The 24320-nt window shown below is 35.4% G+C and overlaps 2 protein-coding genes across 9 annotated transcripts in view; both read right to left on the bottom strand.

The window, feature by feature from the left end:
• Window positions 1–23082, bottom strand: part of sorcs2 (sortilin-related VPS10 domain containing receptor 2) — a 299601-nt gene extending 276519 nt beyond the window's left edge. For all 7 annotated transcript variants that reach the window (XM_073908837.1, XM_073908838.1, XM_073908839.1 and 4 more), the window contains exon 1: window positions 22672–23082. In XM_073908837.1, coding sequence (XP_073764938.1) covers window positions 22672–23034 — 363 coding nt within the window. In that variant the 5' untranslated portion in view covers window positions 23035–23082. The remainder of the gene's footprint in view (window positions 1–22671) is intronic.
• esyt2b (extended synaptotagmin-like protein 2b) overlaps window positions 1–24320 on the bottom strand; it is an 860030-nt gene that overhangs the window by 421210 nt on the left and 414500 nt on the right. The window lies entirely within an intron of this gene.

Genomic DNA, 24320 nt, shown 5'->3' with positions numbered 1-24320 from the left:
CAAATTAGCATAGAGTCGCCAACAAGCAGAGCTGATGATTATCAGGTGTGGATAATCTACTGACCAAAATGCAAAAAAAAAATTGAATTCACCTGTAAATAGGGCTGCATGATATTGGCAAAATTTTACATTGTGATCTTTTGTATTTTTGCAATATATACATATATGCTCAGCATATATGAGTACATCCCTTACAAATCTCTCATTTAAATTAATATTTTCTAGGAAGCTTTACAATAATATATTTGTGCATGTACTGTATATTAGATTATTCAGTACTGAAGCCAAATCTGGAGCTTATCTGACAAAATAACTTACGATGATGGTCCAAAAACTAGAACACCCAAATTAATATGCTATAGAAAAATATTAAACACATAATTAAAAAAAGAGCAAAAAAAAAAAACTAAAAAATGTATAAAAAATTTGTAGGTTGTAATTTAGTTTTCCAATATTTAGCATGAACTTAAATGTATTATCTTTCAATTTTTAAATATGTTTAGTGACTAAAATATAATTTGAATTATTATTTGAATAAGTTTATCAATTTAATAAATCTGTTTTTTTTAATGCACCAACATATATGACCTACAGTATATTTACTGATAAATTAATAAAAATATTCATTTGCAAAATGGGGTGTACTCAATTATGCTGAGCACTGCATACACTCAACACACACACACACACACACACACACACACACACACACACACACACACACACACACACACACACAATTTCACCAGATGACTTCAATAGCTCTATTTGCAAATAATTTATTAATATTACATTGGGATGATTCTGTAGGGTAGTGAATCATGCATGAAATGTAATAAAGAAATTACATCATAGATAAATGCAATAGAGCAATTAAAAAAGTGAAATGAGCAGTGCTTTAAAGTTTACAGGGTATATTCAAATCATATTCAGATTCAGAAACTGAAAAATCAAAAATAAATAAATACCATTGCAAAGAGTTTATGCTTTAAATAGTTCCATAAAATATATTTTTATTAAAATTACAAATGCTCAAATTTCTTGTGCCTGAATACTTCAAACTCTCTTAGGGCTTAAAGACGTGCAAATGATAACTTTTTCCTTCATTATGCCCAAACTCTAACGCTATATAATGCCAATATAATATAAAATCCTAAACTATATAATCCCAACATTAAAGACCCTGCGATTTGACCATTGCGGATGTTGGATTGATGCTGAAACAATACATTGTGCAGCCTGACCTGAAAATTAAAGTTAAAGGAAAAATAAACTAAAATAGGTGAGAGAATCAACAGCTACTGTAAAGTTATGGATGAAATATTCCTGAAAATAATGCCTCAAATGACTTAATCAGAAAAGCATGTTGCATAATTTAATAGTTACTGTTCTCCAAAATTTTGCATCTGAATGGGAAACTCCTACTAAAGCCAACCCAGGTTCCTTCTGATTACGTACCCCTACAGTATATACATTTCTGCAGAGCACCAAATACGCCCCATGGACCTACGTTGTTTTGCAGCTTTTGTTTTTTGCGAATCATTCAGAAGCCGCTGTGTACTTTTTTTCAGATCTCAAGTTTCTGTAGTTCTTGCATAAATCCAACAGAGGCTGCTGTCACCTGACTGCTTGACTGACTGACTGACTGACTGACTGACTGACCGATCAACTGACTTACCTTCCTCTCCACCTAAACCCAACTATTAATGTTTTCAAAAGCACCGATTGACCCAAACAAACTTCTGGCTACATAATTCGCTATCTCCAGAAACATATATAGGGCTACGTTTTTAAAATAAGCCTATGTTGACAAAAGCATACACATAATGAGGTCAGCCGCAAACTAGGTTCTTTCACCTATTTTTTTTATAGTATGTCTTTTCTAAATCCTGACAGTAGTTTTGTAAGCTCCAAAAAAGAAAGAGAGTAAATCTGGCCCTTGGAGTTTAGATTTGTCTCTGGTCAAATTTAACCCGAGCATAAAAGACAGATTTCCAAATGTTCACGAGGGAACTAAGCACCGCTGCAACAGAAAACCCCCTTGGGGAGGAGAAAGTCAGCCACAGAGAATCTTGTCCTTCTTTTCCATTGATTGAATTACCCATGTCATATTCCCTGTCAGCTCTGTGCATTGTAGCTATATATAAATGGGTCTGCTGTAGAGAGAGGAGAGACAAGCAGTGGATCTGTGACGAGCAGCTCTCTTTACCACAACCCAACAACTGATCAAGACAAGAGATTAAACAACCAAACCCAAAGCCTCTCTCTTCAGTCATACTCAATCTGAGCTGTGTTTTACAAATCCTGAAGAAGCTAGAACTGAATTCAAAGCAGACACAGACAAAGCTCCTGCAGGCACGCACTCTCTCTTTATCTCTCTATAAAATAATGCATAAACATAACATACAATAATAAAATGATCAGTGATACTGTTACATATATTTTATAATATCATGAGCACTCGCAAAAAATAACAGACACTTGTATCGAGGACAGACAAAAATAGCACATATGGAAGACATGGAGCGTAGCTGCATTCGGTGGCTTTGAGGGGGAAGGTGTGTGGGATTTACATGACAGAAAGAGAAAGACTCGTGACTCGCACAGTCCATCACACACATACACGCAATACAGTCAAAGCTGTAGGTGATTGTGGAAACTTTTAGAAAACACACTCACATTTCAATAAGCACATAACAAGGCTGTGATGTTATGGTGCATAATGGTATGGCATAACAGTGAGTGTAAGTGTGTACCATGTACCAACGTTACGTAGGAGTGTGGTTTCCCTGCCCACTGAATTAATTGACAGCTACATATTAACATATCTCCATAGTCAGGCGTATAACCATATCAACAAGACAGGACGTGTGCAAATTAATCGGGATTAAAAGCTCTGTTCAGCTCTCTGTGATCATCAGTCATCATCAAATGTGATCAAGAACGACTTTTACAAGTTTAAAACCTTTTTAAAACAGTGCATGTGTGTAATGAATTACAGCGATTTTACCGTCTTTACTTCATCAGCACAGCCACATGTCATGTCACAATTATAAAAGACGCTTCAATCCCAGTTTGTGGATGTTAATTCAGGTTTATTTTGTATATTAACATAACGGATATGCATTCAGCAGTGGATATTAACGTGTATCCTGTCACATTTGCATGCAAAAACAGAGCAAAGTTAAATGTGCGTGCTGTGTGTGTCTGATGTGTGGGTGTGTGTGTCAACTGTGAGTGTGTGTGTGCTTTGTAACAACATTGTGTGTGACTCATCATTGCAGAAAGGCTTTAATGAACTCCACAACAAAAACATCAAATAATCATTGGGAAATTTCATACTGTATTCCTCAAAAACATTACATGAGATCTGCTGCCTTCATGTCTGTCACTGTGCTGTTTATCTTTACTCTGACAGGCACGTGGGAACGGTGGGTGGGAGAACTAGCATTAAAGTCATAGGCAACAAACAGCTACATTGTGTTCAGAGCAAAAAATCCAATATTCTGAAAGATATAATAAACAAACTGATGGATGTTTTGAGCTGAAACGTTACAGACACAAAAGACTTATCTTAATCTCGAAAAAGGGGTGAATTTTAGGTGTATGCTGAATATGTAAAAATGCAGATTGTTTCCTGTGAGGGTTGGCTTTAGCAGTTGGGGTAGGGGGATTGAATATACAATCTGTACAGCATAAAAATCCTCACCTCTATGGGAAGTCCCCATAAATATAGCTGTACAAGTGTGTGAGTGTTCCAGGGTCTTGACCTCTTTATGCGAGCAGCTGCTCATGGGTATTTTTGCCACTATACTGCTCTGTTTGTAACGCTCTCAGTATAATGAACACACAACCGTGGATGCATTAAACAGATCAAAGTCAATCACTTATTCATAGGGAAATTAAATTTTCACTCGCCTATGAACCCCTTCCCCCGCACAAGTCTGCAAAGTACAATAGATTGGATCTTAAATGAAACTGTGCTCAAACACTGGACTATTTTATTAAAGTAGCAAACTGAAGTGGAGAATTGACTTTCTCTTTACATCAGCATCAGGTTATAGAAGCTAATTACAGAGCTACGATGCTTCTTACTGTGGAAAAACATTTAAGTCTGCAGTAATACTCTATGTAATCTGTCGCCATGGACAACACACCCACACACAATGGACATATCACACCATGATATAGCATCTCTCAAACACACACACACACACATGCACATATGCAAACAAACACACATGCCCGAGAGAAATGACCTACACTGTTTAATGAAATGCATTTACTACTACAAGTTTAGCCTTTTGAAATGCTACAACGCTCAGAATTACCGCATATTAAAATTCAAATAAGTCACTTTAGAGAGCTGAAGGGATTTCTGGGGAGAGTTTTGTAAGAGTAAATGTGAGTTTAATGTTAAAAGAAGAAAGATAATAATCTTTTTTTATTCTTTTTTTTACTTCTGCCAGAAAACAAGCGCGATCTGCATATTAGTCGATGCTAGTGTTCAAAACTATCCTACTGTTAGTGTGGTACAAGTCTCATACGGCACATCCACAGACCGCCCACAGCTCCTTCATGGCTGTCTGATATTGCACATAAACTGGCAAACATTTTCTCTATCTGGCAAGCTCTAATCTGATTGGCTGGCTTCTGTGCAATTTTACAGTGGTTACAGTGAAGCAGACTTCCTACAAACAAAGTTAAGACTCCAAAAGTACCAGTTTTGAGAACATTTAAAAACTGTCCACTGGATTTATTTAGGTTTGCCAGGTTGATGGCAACATTTTCAGGTCACTCTTTTTTATCATTGCTTTTAAGCTAAGGGCTGCTATGATTATGAAATTTGCCTCATAATTAGTTGTCTAAAAATAAATGTGATTGTGTGATTAGTGGTCTGTTTTGGTGATTTATATGATTGTCTGTTTTTTTGGCCCATACAGAAATCTAATTTATAACCAAATATGAAAACACACTGTATTTGAAATTATAATTGATACAGTTGAATATTTATGTGCATATTCGTAATTATAACAGTTGAAAATGAATATGTAAACTGTTATGATAAATATGTGATTTGCATATACTACCATATATCAGATTTCCTTGTAGTGGCTTTGTCATGTTTTATTAATTTTTTAAGAATTTTTACAAATTATAAGGATTAATCGACTGTTTTGAAAGTGTCACTTTGCACCTTTAAATATTGAAGTAATTATTTGCATTCTAAAAATGTACAATGGCATACAGTACAAGTGCACACGCACACACACACACACACACACACACACACAAACACACACACACACACATACAAACAACCATGCATGCACAAAAAGCAGAAAAAATTGTTAGGGAGATCTGCTACTGAAAAGTACTTCAGCTTTTCTCAGCAATTAATTGTTGGCATTGCTAATGTTTGTTTAAAAAAAAAAGTTATTAGGAGAGATATGTTTTAGGTATTATTTGTCAGAATTTTACGGTCAAAATATAGCAGTAAAAAATAACCTTAAAAGAAATTGTATTTGGTAAACTGATGGATTGTATTTGGTAAACAATTTGATTGTAAACTACTGTATTTCTTTATTTATAGTGTTAATCAATGTTTACACAGTTTATCCTCAAGCAATAAAACATAATTATATACTGAAGGTGCTCAGTGTCTCACACAACTATTAAACACTATCATGGTAACACACATAACACTAAAGTAATGCAAAAATAATTATTAAAATTAGATGTAACATAAACCATACTAATGTAATGAGCAAAAAAACAACATAAAAACAAAGTATCATGTAGGGAATTTTGGGAATGTAAGTTTGCGATCATTCACCAAGAAAGTTTGATAAATCATAATTTTATAAAACATACTTAACATTTTTAGAAAATGTGATGATTGTGCAGCTATAGATGTTTAGGTATTTGCAGATTTAAGCATTACACATTCTGAGAAAAAAATATGTAACACATAATATGAACAAACTGACATTATGGAAGAGATAATATCCTGTAGACTGTAGATCCAACCAGCTACAACTGTAGAACAAACTCAACAGTGTGATCAAATCAAATCGACCTGAAGAGGTATATTTTCAACCCAGGCTCAGTCTGATTATGTACCCCATATACATTTCTGGAGACAGCAAAATATGTCCCAGGAGCTATGTTTTTTTTTTTTTTTTTTTGCAATTTTTGTTTTCGTGAATCCACTGTGTATGTTTCGTGAGGCCGCTGTGTATGCTTTTTCAGATCTCAAATTTCTCTTGCAGGTCCCAATCGCGCCTGCTGTTCTCATGTAATTTCACCAAAAGCAGCTGTCGACTGACTGACTGACTGACTGACTGACTGACTGACCGATTGACTGACCGATCCTCCTCCTTTCCTAAACCCAATCAATAGTGTTTTCAAAAGTACAGAGGTAATCAGTCAGCTGGTAAGCAAGAAAATAAACGGCGTCATACTGCCCCATAGTGTTTTTTTAAAAGATGAAATGCAGCCATACGTAACTCTGGCAACATAATTTGCGATCTCCAGAAATGTATATAGAACTAAGTTTTCAGAATGAGCCTATGTTGTTTATTTTGCTATAACAGCTGGATGTACATTATCCTGCTTATTACACGCCAACTTCCCACATAAGTAAAAAACTAATGCCAAAAAACTGATTCTAAATAAACTCGTTTCTAAATATTTGATTAAATAATTTAAAGAGGCAAAAATCTACCTGTCAGGCATTTAGGGAAAACAGTTCATCAAAAAACAGCTCCCAGCAAGCATACTGTGCCAGCTTCAGTTGCCAGGATGAGGCTGTGTTATCAGTTTTTATTGTATTTATCAGGGAATAACACCTTGTACTGCAGCAAGAGACCAATTAGAATCAACTGTTCCAGAGAGCTCAGTAATAAGCATTTATAAATGAAAAACTTTATAAATGTAATGTTTTCTATTCTAAATAACATAATTGTATAATTAGACTGAAAAATAATGTTCAAGATAAACATTCAAGCCAGGCGATAGCAGACATAATGATGATTACGATTATAACTCAAAGCATGTAACTCTCCCCCATAGGCAGACAATAACAATGATTTCAATTAACATATGCAAATCGCATACACCCCAAACCACTATCAAATCATAAATACAGCCTATCTCAGAGATACAGTTTGTCCTTCAAAAGACGGAGATAAATGGACTGTGTAGTAAATGCATCATGGGAGTTCAGCACAAAGCATGCTTCATAAAGGCAGTGTATTGTCATTTCCTAAAGATCAACACACAACCTTGCCATTTTAGAGACTGACATGGTTCTCATGTAGATATAATGAGATTTAATGTCTATTTTTCATGTCGTCCTTTCAGGATTTTAGATGTATTGTTGCTGACTGAATGATTTTTGTCATTCATTGTGTTAATATGAAGGAATGTTCTGTACTGATTTTTCATTTATGTCTTGCATTGTGAGTGTCAGGGACATCTCTCCAAACTTAACGAAAAAATACAGGTGATTTTCTCACAGAAAATCTTCCATTTCTTTTTACAGCATACTATTTTCAGTAAGAAAGCGCATGAAAAATGAAGTTCAATATCAAATTATACCAGATGGCCTCAATCGTGACAGCCTTTGCTCCCTGTAGAAAGTGAGAGAAAAATTCTCCTCAAGTTATCATATAACAGCTGGAATATTTCTGGACAAGAGTTAAAAAAGGAAAGAAGCGGGAAAGATTTTGTGTCTTAGTCTCGTTTGAGGGTCAGTTTGGTCTTTATGAATAATTCTCTACAAGGCTCCCATTTCATACTGTATGTCTTTTCTGACGGCAGGCAATAAATCAAGCATGCAGTCTATATTCGATTTATATTAGTATTTAAAATGGCCAAGATTAAAAGGTATGAGGTGTATATATGGTGACTGACATCCCAAGGGTGATTTTTTATTGCCATCTTGGCTGACCCGAACGATCCCAATAACTATCTGAGTGCCTGTGTAATTAAAATTGATAGAGCTCATAGAGGCTCCATCATGCTACTTGTCAGTCCTGCTGCAAATTACATATGAAAGAAATCATCCTTTACACTTGTGTGTGTATGAGCTGAAGGTTAGACAGAGACGGGGACAGAGAGTTATTAGGCAAGCCGGACAGACTTCATTAAAGCACAGTCACACTGATTAAGAGACAGAGAGATGTGTGTACAGGATTCAACAGATGCACTCCAACGCTGAAAACACGCTTCACTTCCATCATACCAATTATTTCATTCTCCCTACAAGGCCCATTTAATGTTTAGAGGACTTGAGCAATAAAGATGTCTCATTACCAGTAGTTTGTTGTAGTCTACACAGATAAAGCCATTAGGACAATGTCCTGGCGGATGACTGAGCACTATGAACAGGACTTTTTGACTACATTTATACACAATTTTGTGATCATCACAGATTTGTTGATGCAGAAACTGTCAATGCAAGGGATAAAATGAATGAAAAATGTCATCAGTACAGCGGATGAAGAAATGATAAAAATGTTCCTGGCTTTTATTTTTGGTTTACTAGAAATGTGTTTCTGAATTAGTTTATTCTCCAAAATGGCCTTCAAATTTCTCAGCTGTTTTATTTTTTTGTAGAATATTAAGCAAAAAAGCTACCTGTGATGCCTTAAAGAACTAAATCACCTAAAAATGAACATCCAGGCATCATTTAAACACTCTCAGATTGTTTCAAATCTGTGTGTGTTTATCTCATCTGCGGAAAACAAAAGAACGTTTAAAGAGCGCTTTCATCAATTGTTCTTCTGAATATCTTTTGTGTTTGTGTTAAATAGAAATAAGAAAGGAATGCAGGTTTGGAACAAGTTGAGGGAGAGCGAATGATGAATCAATTTTCATTTTTGTGTAAACTCTATTTGAGTGGCATACAATAAACAGAAGATGTGTCTGTAATATGGGTGCAATAATTATCATGATTTCTCAATATCATACAATGTTGTTATTTATCACAAACATTGATTTACCATTGTCCGGGTTATAAATGTTTAACAGTTATTTCAGTGGCCATGTATTTTATTTTATTACATGTTATAAATATGCCATCAAACTAGTGTCTAGTGGTTAATAGAGAAAATAATTAATACGTTAAAATGTAAAAATGAAATTTACCACAAAACATAAGGTTTTTATTTTTAATCAGGAAACTGTACAAATTAAAACAGATGAAAATTAAATTAAATCAATAATAGCTATTATTACTATTATAATTAATTATTATTACAACTACCACATGTATTTTTATTCTATTTCTATTTCACTAAGCATGTACTGTATCCCACATTTTTTAAGCTAAAAAATGGGTTAGTTATTTTTTTAGATACTCGTTTTTGTTTTAGAAACTAAATGTAGCCACCCAAGGTTGCTAAACCGATCGACATCAACTAAAGGTTCATCTATTTTTAACAAAAAACTTTTACTACAATCTTGACATGATATTATTCATCAGCAAGCCCTATATGCACAGCAAAAAAAAAAAAAATTGAACAGCAACAAGAGTGCAAACCAAATATTATGAACCTTTGCTTGTTTTAAACTTAATTCCTAATTTAGAAACAATCCGATCAGGCCAATCTGTAATCTTTAGATCTTTGAATCTAGATCTGCAAGATTTTCTTTTCACAACTATACTAGTAATATTAGCTGTAGTCATTTAAAGGACACCTGTGATGCAAAATTTACTTTTGGAAGCAGTTTGAACACAGCTGTGTGTATGTGTGTCCACAGTCATATTGGAGTGATAAAAAACACATTTTTTTCCTCCTGAAATTAAAAAAGGATCCAAATACAAGCTATTGAATTATTCTTAGTGGCTTGCTGCAATGTGATGTAGGAGCATGCTTTTCATTACAGTAAATTTGGTTTATTTTGTACAGTAGCATAATGGATATTCATACAAAGCAGTGTTTATGAACATGTATCCTGCCACATGTGCCATAAGTAGACATGCAAAACATGTAACTTATCATTACAAAAAGGCTTGAATAAACTCCACCACAAATACATCAAATAATCTTACTTGGTATTTTGTCTGATAATCTGAATCTTTAATTTATTCGTGTCTGTCTCTGACTGCTGTTTATCTATCATGATGCAGCAGGAGAAACAGACATGTATAAAGTAATAGTGGGCGAGGAGAACCATATCATTTGCATTAATGGCACAGGCAATAAAAACAGCTCTGCAATGTCCTCTTGCCCCAAAGTTCACATATTCAGCACAGTATAACAAATTATCTGATTGTTATTTTGAGCTAAAACTTTACAGACACATTCTGGAGACACCAAAGACTCATCTTAAATCCTATAAAAGGGGTAATGCCAGGTTGAATTGTGGATTCAACTGAATTGTGAATCTGTCGGCGCCTCTTCAGCAGCGTTGCTCACTGCAGAAGATGAAAATTTCTCAACTTTTCACGCTACAACGGAAGCGTCAGCCAATCAGATCGCTTTATGCAAATACCCCAGCTCAGACAGTAGAAAAAATTGCGGTCTAATTTTCTTGCCTGATGCTTCAGACACGCCCTCTGTGAAGCATTGACGCTGACACCCAATGTGAATCTGGCCTTAAATGAAAGCCCACGAGGCATTATACCTTATTTTTGATATTGCTCAATTTTGTGTGACTGACTATATTTTATTTTACTAAACATAATGGACATTAGATTTAATTATTCATCTACTGTCTCGTGGCTCTGAATAAAATCTTAAATGCACAAACCATGATCTGTCTCACAAGATTAACACTTCTGAGATCTCAAACACAACACTTCACTCTCTGCATTCTTCTCTAGTCTCATAGACTATAAGGTCGAAATGACTGAAATACAGTCATGATTTCCCTAAGGCTAGTATGACCTGTCAGAAACAAGAGGAATTCTCAGTCAAAGCCAATAATGAAACAGACTGAAAGCATATCTGACATCAATGACTACTGTCATGCACTGCAGGTTTAATGAGTCCATACCTGTGGGGTTTGTTAAAGAAAAGTTCACCAAAAATAAAACTTTAGTCATTGCTTTCTTATATTGTTCCAATCCCCAGTGTTGTTGTTTTTCTTTTATTCTTCTTCCTTTGTTGAATATGAAAAAAAGATCATAGACAGAATGTCTCCTGTCTGAGTAAGATTATGTGTAAATAACGGCTCAAATTGCATTCTGTTTCTCAAACAAACCTATCATTTTCCTTCAGACAAGCTTGGATAAAAGTGCACAAATCAAAACAATTACTGATATCTTTGTAGTGCTTTATGGAACATTTGGAGCTTGGATGTTGCGCGGTACGCCACTATATAAAAGAGTAGTGTTTTATTTATCAAAGTTTAGAGCTGTGATGTGAGATTTAAAAGAAAAGAGAATATTTTGTATACATGCGTCAAATTCACAATGAAAGTGTATCACCAACCAAGGAATTTACACTAAAATAACTTTTATTGTGTAAAAAGCTGATGTTGTACTTTCCACAAATTCATTTGAACTCATGTAATGTCAAATAATCAGCAGGTGTAGATCTGCTCTGTCATTGTTTACAGTGAATCACCAGTCAAAACACAAGATTCAACAAGTTCCTCCACAAATAACTTGTAATTTTATGTTTAAACTCCTGAATAAAGATCCAACTTTCAAGTAGTATGTGTCCAAACATACTACTGTCTATATAACATAACACTTAAAAAAATGTTGTTCTAACTTAATTTCATTATGATACATATTTCTACTCATTCGAATTACATTATTTTAACTTATTTTATACAAATGGAAGCCCAGAGAAAAAAAATATTTGTGATGTAAAATTTTTAAAAGAAAAGAGAATATGTTGCATACATGCATCAATTTCTCAATGAAAATGTATCATTTAAGGAATTTACACTAAAATAACATGTACTGTGTGTAAGAGCCCATTAGTAAGTAGAAAAGCTGATGTTGCACCTTCCACAAATTAATTTGAGATCATCCAAATAATCATATCTGCTCTGTCAAATCCACTCTGACATTGTTTACAGTGAATCACCAGTCAAAACCAAGCGGCAACATCCTGCTCGCTCACGTGAAGCTCATATGGAACTAACTAAAACTGCAATTTATCGACTGGCCTTTAGGGACTGGCTAAAGGAACTCCAGATATTTACTGATTTCTATACTAAATTGGCCATTTTTACAGCTGATAAAAGCCTGTTTACAGCCTGGTACATAAGATGGTTTTAGTGCATATAGCTAATATTCCCTTGCATAACAACTGTAAGGAGGGTGACTTTTTTTTTTTTACAACACATCTGTTTAATTTATTTTGACATATATTAAGTCTGAATAATTAAGGGCGTGGCCACTTAAGTGACAACTAGGTCTCACTGATCCCTGTCATGTCACCTCAGTTGATTCCGGCTGATTAGCTGCTGAACAGTAGCATATACAGTACATCATATTTCTGTTTTGTTTTATGTGGCTTTACACAGTCAGTTGCTTTTTGGAATTATTGCTTTCAATTATCAGATAATATGGCATGCTGTGTGCACCAAGGTGAGTGAAATAATTATTCTTGAAAATTCACGGACATCTGAAACTTTGTCATACAGTGCTATGCCTAAATTTCATAAATAGCCTTGCGTTTACTAACACAGACTATATTTTAAGTATTTGGAAGTAATTTACATTTTCCTCTTGTAGAAAAACATCATAAGAACAATGTTTAGTGGCTTAATGTATTGCAATTTTTAAAAAAACCAAAGATAATTTATTATTATAGTATATAACCAAGCATATGTGTTCAGAACACAAATGAGTTACAGGTAATAAAGTATTAAGCGTTTCTTCCAAAAACAAAAAACATAGCAGGCATCTGTAGCTCCGCTCACGCTCTAGCTCTTTGCCAATTGTTGGTTACCCATGGTCAGTGCGATGACGGTCGAACAAAATGGTGACGATAAACCACACCCACTTGTAGCTTCATTAACGCTCTTCAGAAATCTATGGGTGACTACAGGGATACTAACATCAGATTCAACAAGTTTTGAATCCTCCACAAATAACTTGTTTGTTTTATTCTATGTTTAAACCCAGACATCCTAAATACAGATTGTACTGTCCAAACATACTGTGCCCTGGAGAATAGAAATATTTTTAAACCTAGCATGTCAAATCACATTCATTTTTATTACCTTGTTAATTACTTTGTCTAGAACAGGGGTTCTCAAAGTGGGGGTCGGGACCCCTCGAGGGGTCGCGGGACAATGAAGGGTGGTCACCTGTTGATTTAAAAAAATCTATTTATTATTATTAAATCATATAGGAATGACCATATTTTATTCATAACCAACAGAAGAGAAAAAATATAGTTGTTTATAATTACTATATAGTTACTATAGTAGCTTATAGTTACTAGTTCTATTGGATTGCGACCTCAGTGGTAATTACATTATATTAAAGACACAGCAATAGCGTCAGATGCAGCAGATTGATTTTATTACACCAGGTTAATGTTTCTGGCCCATTTACCGCACTGACATTAAACGAAGAATATCCCTGGGTGTATTGGTGTGTGTGTGTGTGATGCAAGGTTTCTGCATTCATAACCAGGATATTAGGGGTCGTGAGTCACTGGCATCGTCATATTGGGGGTCGCAGGCTGAAAAGTTTGGGAACCCCTGGTCTAGAACACAGTTTACTCTCACGGAGCCAATTCATCTCAATCGTTTAATTTGGACACCCAGAGTTTTCTGTTGTTTGTTACAGTTCAAACTTAACAGCTGTTTTAATAGTGCTTACAAATGACTGAGACTGATCTCAAAACTAGCATTAGCACAGTTATGGCTCACTGAGCGAAGCAACAAACAGTTTTGTTAATAAAGTTGCCAACACCAAATTCATGAGTGATCTTCTGCAATATGTAAACACTAAAATCTCAAAACCTATTTTAAAATTCTTTTTAATCATCAAACTATGTGAAGATTAAACTCTAACAAGTCTTTCTCTAAACTTAAAGCACCTAACATTACTGTCAAAATGCGAAAGCAGTCAAAGCATGAACATCCATTGTTGAGGTAGTTACACCAATATATTTCTTTCATGATGTCCCAAACACAAAACGATTAAGGTAACTCTATTTATTTATTCAATTATTATTTTTAGATATTAATGTGGATTGAACATAAAACAAATAAACTGTCCAAAAATTGTGTTGTTTCAGCTCATTTTAAGCATGTAGTCTGAATAAGCAGCAAACATCTTTTTTAAGTGTATGTTTCAGCATCAAGTTACCAGAGCTTGTGTTCACTCCAATGCTACTTTCAGCATCAATCACATTCACTGTACAAGAAGAAAGAAACAGCTCAGACATTAGGCCTGTCTCCTTTTGTTCTTCACAGATGAAAAGTAAAAAGCACAAGGTGCGACACGAGGGTGAATTAGAGGTGTCAACATTTTTAATTATGCATAACTAGTCTTCCTAAAAACACTACTGCAGAAGCATATGTGAAATGACATATGCAGGTGTAAGGCTAGTGCTTAAAAACACATTCAGCATGCAGCCCATGAACTCTCCGTCTGAGCTGTCCCTCCAGATTCTGATGAGGTCTCCCAGGAAACAAAGCAAGAAATCCTCACTGGAAGCGGGAGAAAATAAAAGACCCACAAGTAAACCTCTAATAAGTTGGCTAATAGAACTAGAAAGCCTATAGTCTTAGGACTGAAAACAGCAAAACCACCAATGGCATGCCAGTAATTAGTACTGATATTTGAAATAAGATTGGAATTGGAAAACTGGATTTGGAGGGGCTTTAAAAAAGTAGATGGAAAACACTTCTTGTTCACTCTCCCATATGTTTGCAAGCCAAATCTGGCTCATTGCAAAACAGAAACAACTAGGGAATATTGATTCAGACAGACATAACATATGCTAACAATTTTCCCCGTGCATTATAGGAGGGACCGAATTAACTGTCTGTTAAGTCTATGAACCATAAATGAATGCTTTTTTCATGAAGTAAGGCTTCCATGGGATGTGAAAAGAAAGATAATGGAGACATGCTATGTATTTTAATAGCAACTATATAAAGTTTAATCCCAATAGCCATGCAAAGAAATAATTATATGGAGAAAAATAAAGAGGACACATAAAAATTCTCCGATTGTCTGTTTTATTGATTTATAGTTACATGTTTGAAACAAACAATAAATGTTTAGTTCAATAAAGAATTATTTAATTGCATTAAATATCAAAGTGTAAATGTTAAAAACAACACATTAAAAATGTTTTACTTTCAGAAGAGTTACAAAAGCTATATTTGCTATATTGCTTATCTAACTTAAATCTAGCTAAAATCTGCAGTACTGTGGCCCTCCAGGAATTAAGTTTGAGACCCCTATTCTAATCAATTGTCACTGTGTGGTAATAAAAATTGCACTAAATGACAAAATTTTCATTTTCACTTTGGAAGAAATGTTTTGAGGCTAGGGCTAAAAATTATTGAAAATCTTGATATTAAAAAAATCTGACATATTTACTTTTGCTGCAATCTATACTGCGATATGATTACAATTTTGGCAGATGACTTGAATCTCTTTATTTGGAGACAATTCATTCATTTAGATTGATTGAGATGTTCTACAAGCATATATAAATTTAACAGTAAATAAACAGTACTTTATGGTTTTCTGGGAAGTCTAATCATAGTACAGATACTATTAAATAAATAAATGTAAAATTACAGGGTCATCATTGTACTGAATTTAATTAAAGGTACAAACGGTACTAATTTTGTGTCTTAATGCTTCAAACTGAAATTGAAACTGTAAAAAAAATACAGATGATAAACTTTCACTCTATTATGGTTAAACTCCAGTTTTGCAGTGACTGCACAAATCTCATGTGTTCAGAATTGAGTGTCTTATTTACTATAATCCAGACTCAACGTTGTATATCTTGCAATGTGACTATTGAAGATGTGCACATTGGGATATCAGTGCAGAAAGAATATATTGTGCAGCCCTATCTCAGGCCTTTATAGGATAAAACAAATACTAACATTTTACCAGTGGTGTAAAGTAACAAATTAAATACTCAAATTACTGTAATTGAGTAGTTTTTTCTCAGAAATTGTAATTCACTAAGTAGTTTTAAAAACGTGGACTTTTACTTTCCCTTGAGTACATTTTTAGTGTATGAATACTTTTACTCCACGACTTTTCTTCAACCTGCAGTCACTACTTTATTTTTTCTTGTCGATGGGGATTTTAAAATCAGTCCTGGGATTCCTGTCCAATCAAAATAGAAGGTAAATTGCATCATAATGAACCACCTCAAGGCATGGGTGATTTATAAATGCAAAAAAATAATAAAATAACTGTTTGCAAGCAATAAAAGGGTCCAAGAAGACATTCAAAATCTTTACACGCATTGACCCAGACACTGTTTAGATGCATGTCACTGATGAGAAGATGACAGATGTTTACTGTATGATGACCGAAATGGCCTTAAACACCCAGCAGGAACAAGATATCAACGTGAAGTCAGATTGATGTTGTACCCCAACATTGAGGGAAGTTGCATTTTGTTCGGAAATAAAAATCGGGTTGACATCACAACACAACATCAGGCCGACGTCAATTTCCAGCACCCAACCTAAAATCAACCAAATATCAACTTCTAATGATGTTACAGCTAGACGTTGTGTGGACGTTACCATTATCACGTCTATCAGATGTTGGATTTTGGTTGTCATACCTGACGAATACATGTCAGTATTTAATGTCAAGATGACGTTGGTTTAAGATGTTGGCTCAACGTTGGAACACAACCTAAAATCAACCAAATATCAATGTCATTTGATGTCATTATTAGACATCAAAACAACATTGTCTTTAGACGCTGGGTAGACATGAAATTTTGGTCACCTGACACCATGACCTAAATTTAACCTAATATTAACATCTTATAACTTTGTTTGCCTACTGGGCAATAACTACAGAATGTTACGTTTGCACTACAGAATGTTACTTTTACACACATGCACAAATTACATGTAAATCCATCAGCTTTTTCCAGCGTATTACTCACTACTCTTGACTTGAGTACTTTTAAAAGGTTTACTTTTTACTTTTTGAGCAATATTTACAACAGATACTTTTACTTTACTTGCACTACATTTTTAGGCAAGTAATAGTATTTTAACTTGAGTACGATTTTTCAGTACTCTTTCCACCGCTGCGTTTTACTCAAACACACCTGACAAATCTAGTAAATCCAGAGTTCATGTGGTCTTGTTTTTTCCATATCTCTGTTTCCATTAACCATGACAATCTTAAACAGCTCATCTACATTTAGTACTTAATAACTGAACACATATTTTAGTAATCTGTAAATCTGTTGGTGTGTGTTTGTTTCTGCATGTGTATACAGTCTAAAATGTATGGCCACTCAAATTCCACAATTCAAAAATGAAGTGCAGCATCATAACAAAATATCATAGCTTTGATGGACAGTATTAAAGCTCGCATTTGTTATGTTATGTACATAAGTAGATTATCTTAATCTTTAAAACTGGAAAACCTCTGCTGGCTTTGTAAAATGAGAAAATGATGACTCGGGAGGGAAGCACACATGGTGGCACTGGCATCTCTACACTGCCCTGGAAATGTCAGTGAGCCATGTGTCTTTCATTTCATCAGATTTGCTAATAACATGAAGGCAAGCAAACAACACGCACACACCCTCAGTTAAATGAGACTGTTAGCAATCTTTCTACCATCTCTCCCTTGGACTCCTTTTCTATCTATCTCTATTCTGAGCATCCCTTTGTGAATCAATAAAGTCTGTCTGTCTGTTTATCTATATATCTTTTTTCGCTGTAGTATTTTTCTGCCTCACTCTTCTCTACTCTTTCTCTTTGTCTTTCCTAAATACAGCTATCAGTAGGCAAACAGATGGATGGTTCCTGACAAGCCCGCAAACACAAACAAATGCTAAATACCAGATAGATGACTACATCTCCTCATATTTACAGAAAAGGAGATCTGTCATTAGAGGTGCAGGAGGGCAAAATAAATGAATCAAGATGGTCGCACTCCCCGGAGAAAGTGAGGGTGAACAAAAGAGACAGAATGGAAAGTACAAAGAGCACATAAAAGGGCTCCAACACTGGTGTTATGTTAGGAATCTAGTATCATTCTCTGAGAGCTAAAGCTAGAACCGACAACTGGAGGATAAGAGTCTTTAGGAAATATGTGTGCAGCTGTGCATTCAGAAATATACAGCAATCTCAAACTAAAATTAGACTAAACTTTCTCAAGAATTTGTACTTTATGATTCATCTTGAGAAACTTTTATATCACAAAGCATAATGTTGTACTTTATACTGCACAACATTTCATAAGAAACTTAATACTGAGACACAGGAGCCAGCTGATTCTTTTCAATTAAATTATATTTCAAATTTCACTGAACAAATAATTCGTAGATTGGTTCTGATTGCATCCGTTTTTGAGTTGACTGCTCACTGGTTCAAAAGATTTTATCAGAGTTAGTGAATTCACTCAATTCACAAATCTGATTCAAGAATTTGCTCAAGAATGGGAGATTCTCAAAGCTTGAGTGTCAACTGATGGCGCGAAAAGCACTTTCCTTTTGCAAAATTGTAGGATTTATTAATGAAATTATGGTCACAAATGTCAGATGTTTATGAATTTAAAGGACAAGCCAGTTAAGCTCATGTTCATATTAGTGCTTTAGCATCTGAACAGGGTAGGATTAAAAAACAAAACACTCACATTAATAGATTAAATAACACAAATAAATGCAAATAAACCTTCCCTGCTGCTGTTGCAAATATTAATCCAATATGTTTTTATAGCATTCTTCTTAAAATGTTAACAAACATGTTTTGTAATCTCCGTTTTACGCTCTCATTGAATTTACATTACTTTGTCAACACTTTTACATACAATTTGTATAGGCTATACAGTACGTCAGAGATTCCCAAACTAGGGCCCGCTGGTCAAAGTTGGCCCATAGTAACCCTTGATTTGGCCCACCATCCCATCTGAGATGAGAGGGAGAATTATGAGGATGTTTTAGAGCAGGGGTCACCAATCTCGGTCCTGGAGGGCCGGTGTCCCTGCATTGTTTAGAGTAGACCTTGTAAGACCTTGATTAGCTTGTTCAGGTGTGTTTGATTAGGGTTGGAGCTTAAATCTGCAGAACACTGGACCTCCAGGAACAAGTTTGGTAACCCCTGGTTTAAAGCTGTAATTTCTAATTTAATGTAACCTATTTGTTTGTTTGTTTGCTTGTTTGTTTGTTTTATAAAGCTACAAAAAAGTTACTGATATAAAATGTTTCAATGAAATGTTGAGAATTAGGTACTGTCACTCAACGGATAGAAGACAATAGAAAGACAGTAGGGAACAAATGAAAACAAAGGCAGATTCTGCTTGTTTGTATTTAACATCGAACTCCACTGTTTTAGAATGTTTTTATTGTAATAAGTTATAATTAAAATGTATATTAATACAATTAAAATAAACGATTTTGATTTATTTTTTAAACATTATAAAAATAAATTAGCAATTACCAATGGCAGTTTGACTTTCGGCCTACAGCTCTCAATGATATTAGGTTTTTGGCCCTTTATAAAAAGTTTGGGCACCCATGAAATAAATTATTCTTTGATTACTTAATCAATAATAATCAGTAGTGCATAGTGTATTATCAATGTATTATTCATTCATTTATTTTCCTTTGGCTTAGATTAACAGAGGTCATCACAGCGAAATGAACTGCCAACTATTCAAGCGTTTGTTTTACACAGCGGATGCCCTTCTAGCCGCGACCCAGTACTGGAAAACACTAATACACACTCATTCAAACACGCACTCATACACTTCGTCCGATTTAGTATATTCAATTTACCTACTGTATAGCGCATGTCTCTGGACTGTTTGGGAATGCGGAGCACCCTGAGAAAAACCTATGCCAGAACTAGGGAGAACATGCAAACTCCACACAGAAATGCCAACTGACCCAGCTGATACTCGAACCAGTATCTTTCTTGCTGTGAGGCAACAGTGCAAACCCCTGAACCACTGTGCCGCTGATCAGTGTATTATCAATGTATAATCAAGTATTTGTAATAAAATGAAATGTTTTCTTGCCAGATAAACCTTCATCATTCAAGAGCAAGTGCAAGAATTATAAGGCATCTGCATTCAAGCGCTTGACTTGTGTAATTTGACTCCCAACAGAGACTATAAAAGAACATAATGCTCATAATTATAAACCTCTATCTGTATTTTACAGCCATTTGATTGTCACCATCATTACATGTTGATATCTTCCTTCCTCTTAATTGCTCACCAGTTAAACTGATATCGAGCATGAATTCAGTCTACTCCAATTACAACAGCAGGTGATAGTATAAATAATTCAAATCTCTACACATGTCTGTGCTGGACAGTTCAGCAAAGTATACTTACGCAAAGTATGGCATGTATTTGAGACGGTTTAAATAGATTTGACCATAAAAAGTCTCAGATTTCCACATGTCCACAATAGAGAATGCTTACAGTTTTTCCTGGTGTCATCTTTCCCACATGGTACTGTGGTCAGTCTATTTCGAACAAACCTTAAACGGCAAAGAAACCCTGTTTTGAATGGAGATCTGGAGTGGACATAAAAAAAAGGCAGAGATGTTTAAAAAAAGCTGTGCTTCTGGCAAAACACTTCGCTCTTAACAGACCTGCAAAGAAAGAGTGTATATGGCTGTTTCATAGTGCTTGTTGATCTCTGTGCATAAATTCTACCCACAGTGCATATGCTGGTTGTTCAGCTCAAAAGAGTACACATAGGACATCTGACATAGCAGCAAAGGCCTGCATAATTCACGCAGCTACTGCTTTAAGCTCCTTAAGTAATTAAAAGAAGTAACAAGACCGTTGGCAGTACACACAAACATTACATGAACGTGTTTGATTGAAGAAAGGGAATCATGATCACTGCATGAGACGCTTTCCTATTACAGAAAAATATCAAATTAATTATGAACTTTTTGAAAAGATTACTAAGTAACGAAATATCTTTAATTGCTCAGTCAATTTCTGACAGGTCACTGTGATTAAATAGCAAATAAATGGAAACTTTGGCTTTTTTTACATTTATCCACAGAAAAAAAAGACTTATTAAAGATTTGAGAAAACTCAAAGAAAACAAGTGCACATTACTGTAAGTTAATTAGCACTTGTAGTGTAGCTCCAAATCAAAGTATACATTCTAAAAACATATGTACATGTAGGTAATATTTAAAAAATATGTCATTGTAAACTATTGTGCATCAATAATCTGTTGCTTTGCTTTAAAGAAGCCTATTTTAATGTGCTGAGTAAATACCATTATATGCATTATAATTTTAATGAGCAGTTTGACAATATATTTAAAGCTAATTTTCATTAAATATGATAAATAGTATTTTTATAATTATAATTGTTCTATGGATACAAATGGTTTCAAAGATGCAGCTTACAGGTTTTAATAGAAATAAATTAGGGGTTATTTCAGTTCAATTCGTTCAGTACACTTTTAATGCTATCAGTACACAAATGACATGATGTCACTTCTGCAGGACAGCTTTTTCACTTATAATATTTTTTTTATTAATTAAAATTAATCATTATTAATATCATTTAAGAGAATGCATTTAAGCAATAAATTCAGTTCATTCACATTGTCTAAACTTTATGATTTTACTAAAATGTGCTCTTTTTCAAGATATACTAACGTGTGCTGCTTTTTCTCAATTTGTTTACATTTTTTTTTTTTACATTTTCTACACTGTTATTGCCAGTCTGGAAATTATTGTTTGACTTAACGCATTTTTGAAAGAACATTTGAGGCTGATACCCAGACAAAACAAGAGCTGAGCAATTAAATCTTTACCTTCAGATAAAGTGCAGGACGTCCTACAGCACATGATATCCCTATCATGCTTTTAAAGAACAAATCAAATCAAAAAGAGGGCGGTGTTGTTTTAATGTAAACATGGGTTGTTTTGACAGATTTGTGAATGAGAGATGTCTCCTCCAGATACAGTTCACCAAACTCCTCTCACACAGACAAGCGCGCGTTTGTTCGGAGGAGATCCGCGCTCCACGCGCTCGCTCAGAGAGCTGCTAGATCGTTTGATGCCTTTGTAAAAACGACAGCACATTGTATCGTTCACGAATAAGCAATCACGGGTTAACATAGAAACTTCAAACAGTGCGTGATTCAATATCGAGGACTTATAAGTGTGTGGGCGCGTGCAGGTGTATGGCACACAATAGGTGCGCTTCGGCATCAGCTGTCATTCTGGCTCACGTTACACGCAGGATGCTTCGGTAAACACTCAACCCAAACCTCTCAATACACACTGAAAATGTGCTTTGTGTGCTGATGGAAGCTGGGCGTAATGAATCTTTATGTCGTCCAAACATCCGCCTACATGCCCAAGATGCTTCATTAACCTGTTTCTCGACCTGATATGATTGAATTCTTGGAGATTTTGCCGCGCACCTTTTGACCGCACTTGACAGGGTAAGCAACCCAACATTTAACCTGAGTATGAGTTTTCGGGACAATTACACCAAAGAGGGGGCAGAGGGTTACTCACGCTGCTGTTTTCACCCGTCCAGTGGACCATTGCCTGGTTGTGGGTGGCATCCCCTTTAAGGACGAAAGAGCTGCTGAGCAGAGAGACTTTCTCCGGAGTCGATGCCCTCCGGACTCGGGGAACTCCCACGGCCGCTCCGCCCGGGTCTCCACTGTAATCTCCGCGGCTGTACGCTGAGATAAGCGCTTCATCTGTGCCAGTGACATGCCCACCGCGGCTGTCAAGCTCCCGGTCCCGTTCGCTTCTCTGCTTTATAATACCGCTGCTGTGACATGAAATCGGTCCTAACAGTGCCATCCACGCGCAAGCGAAAAACACAGCTGGGTACAGGTGCGCAAAAACTGCCATGATGAGCGTCTTCATTTAACACTGTCAAAGCGAGTGCGATGCAAGCGAAAGATGGAAAGCTCTAATGTAAGAGAGAGGGAGGGAGAGGAAGAGAGAAAGGAGAGAGAGGGGGAGCAGAGGGTGGGGAAGTAGAGCTACAAACAGAGCGCGCTCATGTGCTGGAGCCCAAACAGAGGAGACCGAGAGATGATCAGCCGTGCGCGTCCGCCACCTAGTGCTAGCGCGTTTGCTTTCGACCTCAGTCTAATTTAGAAAAGTGTGCACTAAAACAAATTCGGCATCTCTTAATTAATAAAAGACTTTGCTAAATATTACACAAAAGTGCAATAATTTAGTGTTATTTAAAACCCTATGTTCCTTATGTATTTTATCCTTTTAATAACGAATGTCTTTGCTGATATCAAATTCAAATATACAAAAATATAGTAATAAACAAAAAAGACGTTTGATTAGAAAAAAACTCGTTTTATTTTATTTATTTAAATTTGTCCATTGTCCAGTAGTCTACAGTTTGAGGGAAAGGTTTGTTTGAGCTGCCCCCTACTGTATAGACGTGAATTAACATTTCAAATTCCTCTCTTAGCCTTATTCTTTTCACTTTTGGTAGTTATCTATCTGCATAAATAATAAACATCGCTTTCACATGAAAAAAAAGTTATCAATTTTTATTTATTTTCTTTTATTTATTTATTATCATTGGCAATGAATTTTACATGCATTTCATAAGTTTATAGATTATGTTTTTGACTAATGTACTTGCAAAGGTTTTAGGTATGAAAGTATGAAATATCTGGCCAAAAACGTTCATTCATTCATTCATTTTCAGCTTAGACCCTTTATTAATCTAAAGTCGCCACAGCAGAATGAACAACCAACTTATCCAGCATATGATTTATGCAGCAGATGCCCTTCCAGCTGCAACCCATCACTGGGAATCATCCATACACACCTATTTACTACGGACAATTTTGCTTATACCCAATTCACTTATACCATGCTTTTGGACTTGTGGGGGAAACCAGAGTACCTGGAAGAAACCCACACAAATACGAGGAGAACAGGCAAACTCCACACAGAAGCACCAACTGACCCTGCTGAGGAGCAGAGGAAGGAACACAGGAAGGAGCAGAAAGAGGGAACGGATTGGCATTCATGATGAGAATCAAATTCAGTTCACCATGAACAGCAGAGTGTCATGTATCGAGGAGAACAGAGAGGGCAAGGATTGGCATCTCAAGGTGGGAATCGAGCTCAGATCACCACGAACAGCAGAGTGCCATCTGTCAATGGAATAACCACTA

Source organism: Danio rerio, chromosome 7, assembly GCF_049306965.1.
Source record: "Danio rerio strain Tuebingen ecotype United States chromosome 7, GRCz12tu, whole genome shotgun sequence".
NCBI classification, from domain to species: domain Eukaryota; kingdom Metazoa; phylum Chordata; class Actinopteri; order Cypriniformes; family Danionidae; genus Danio; species Danio rerio.
This window is presented reverse-complemented; position numbering and strand designations above follow the sequence as displayed.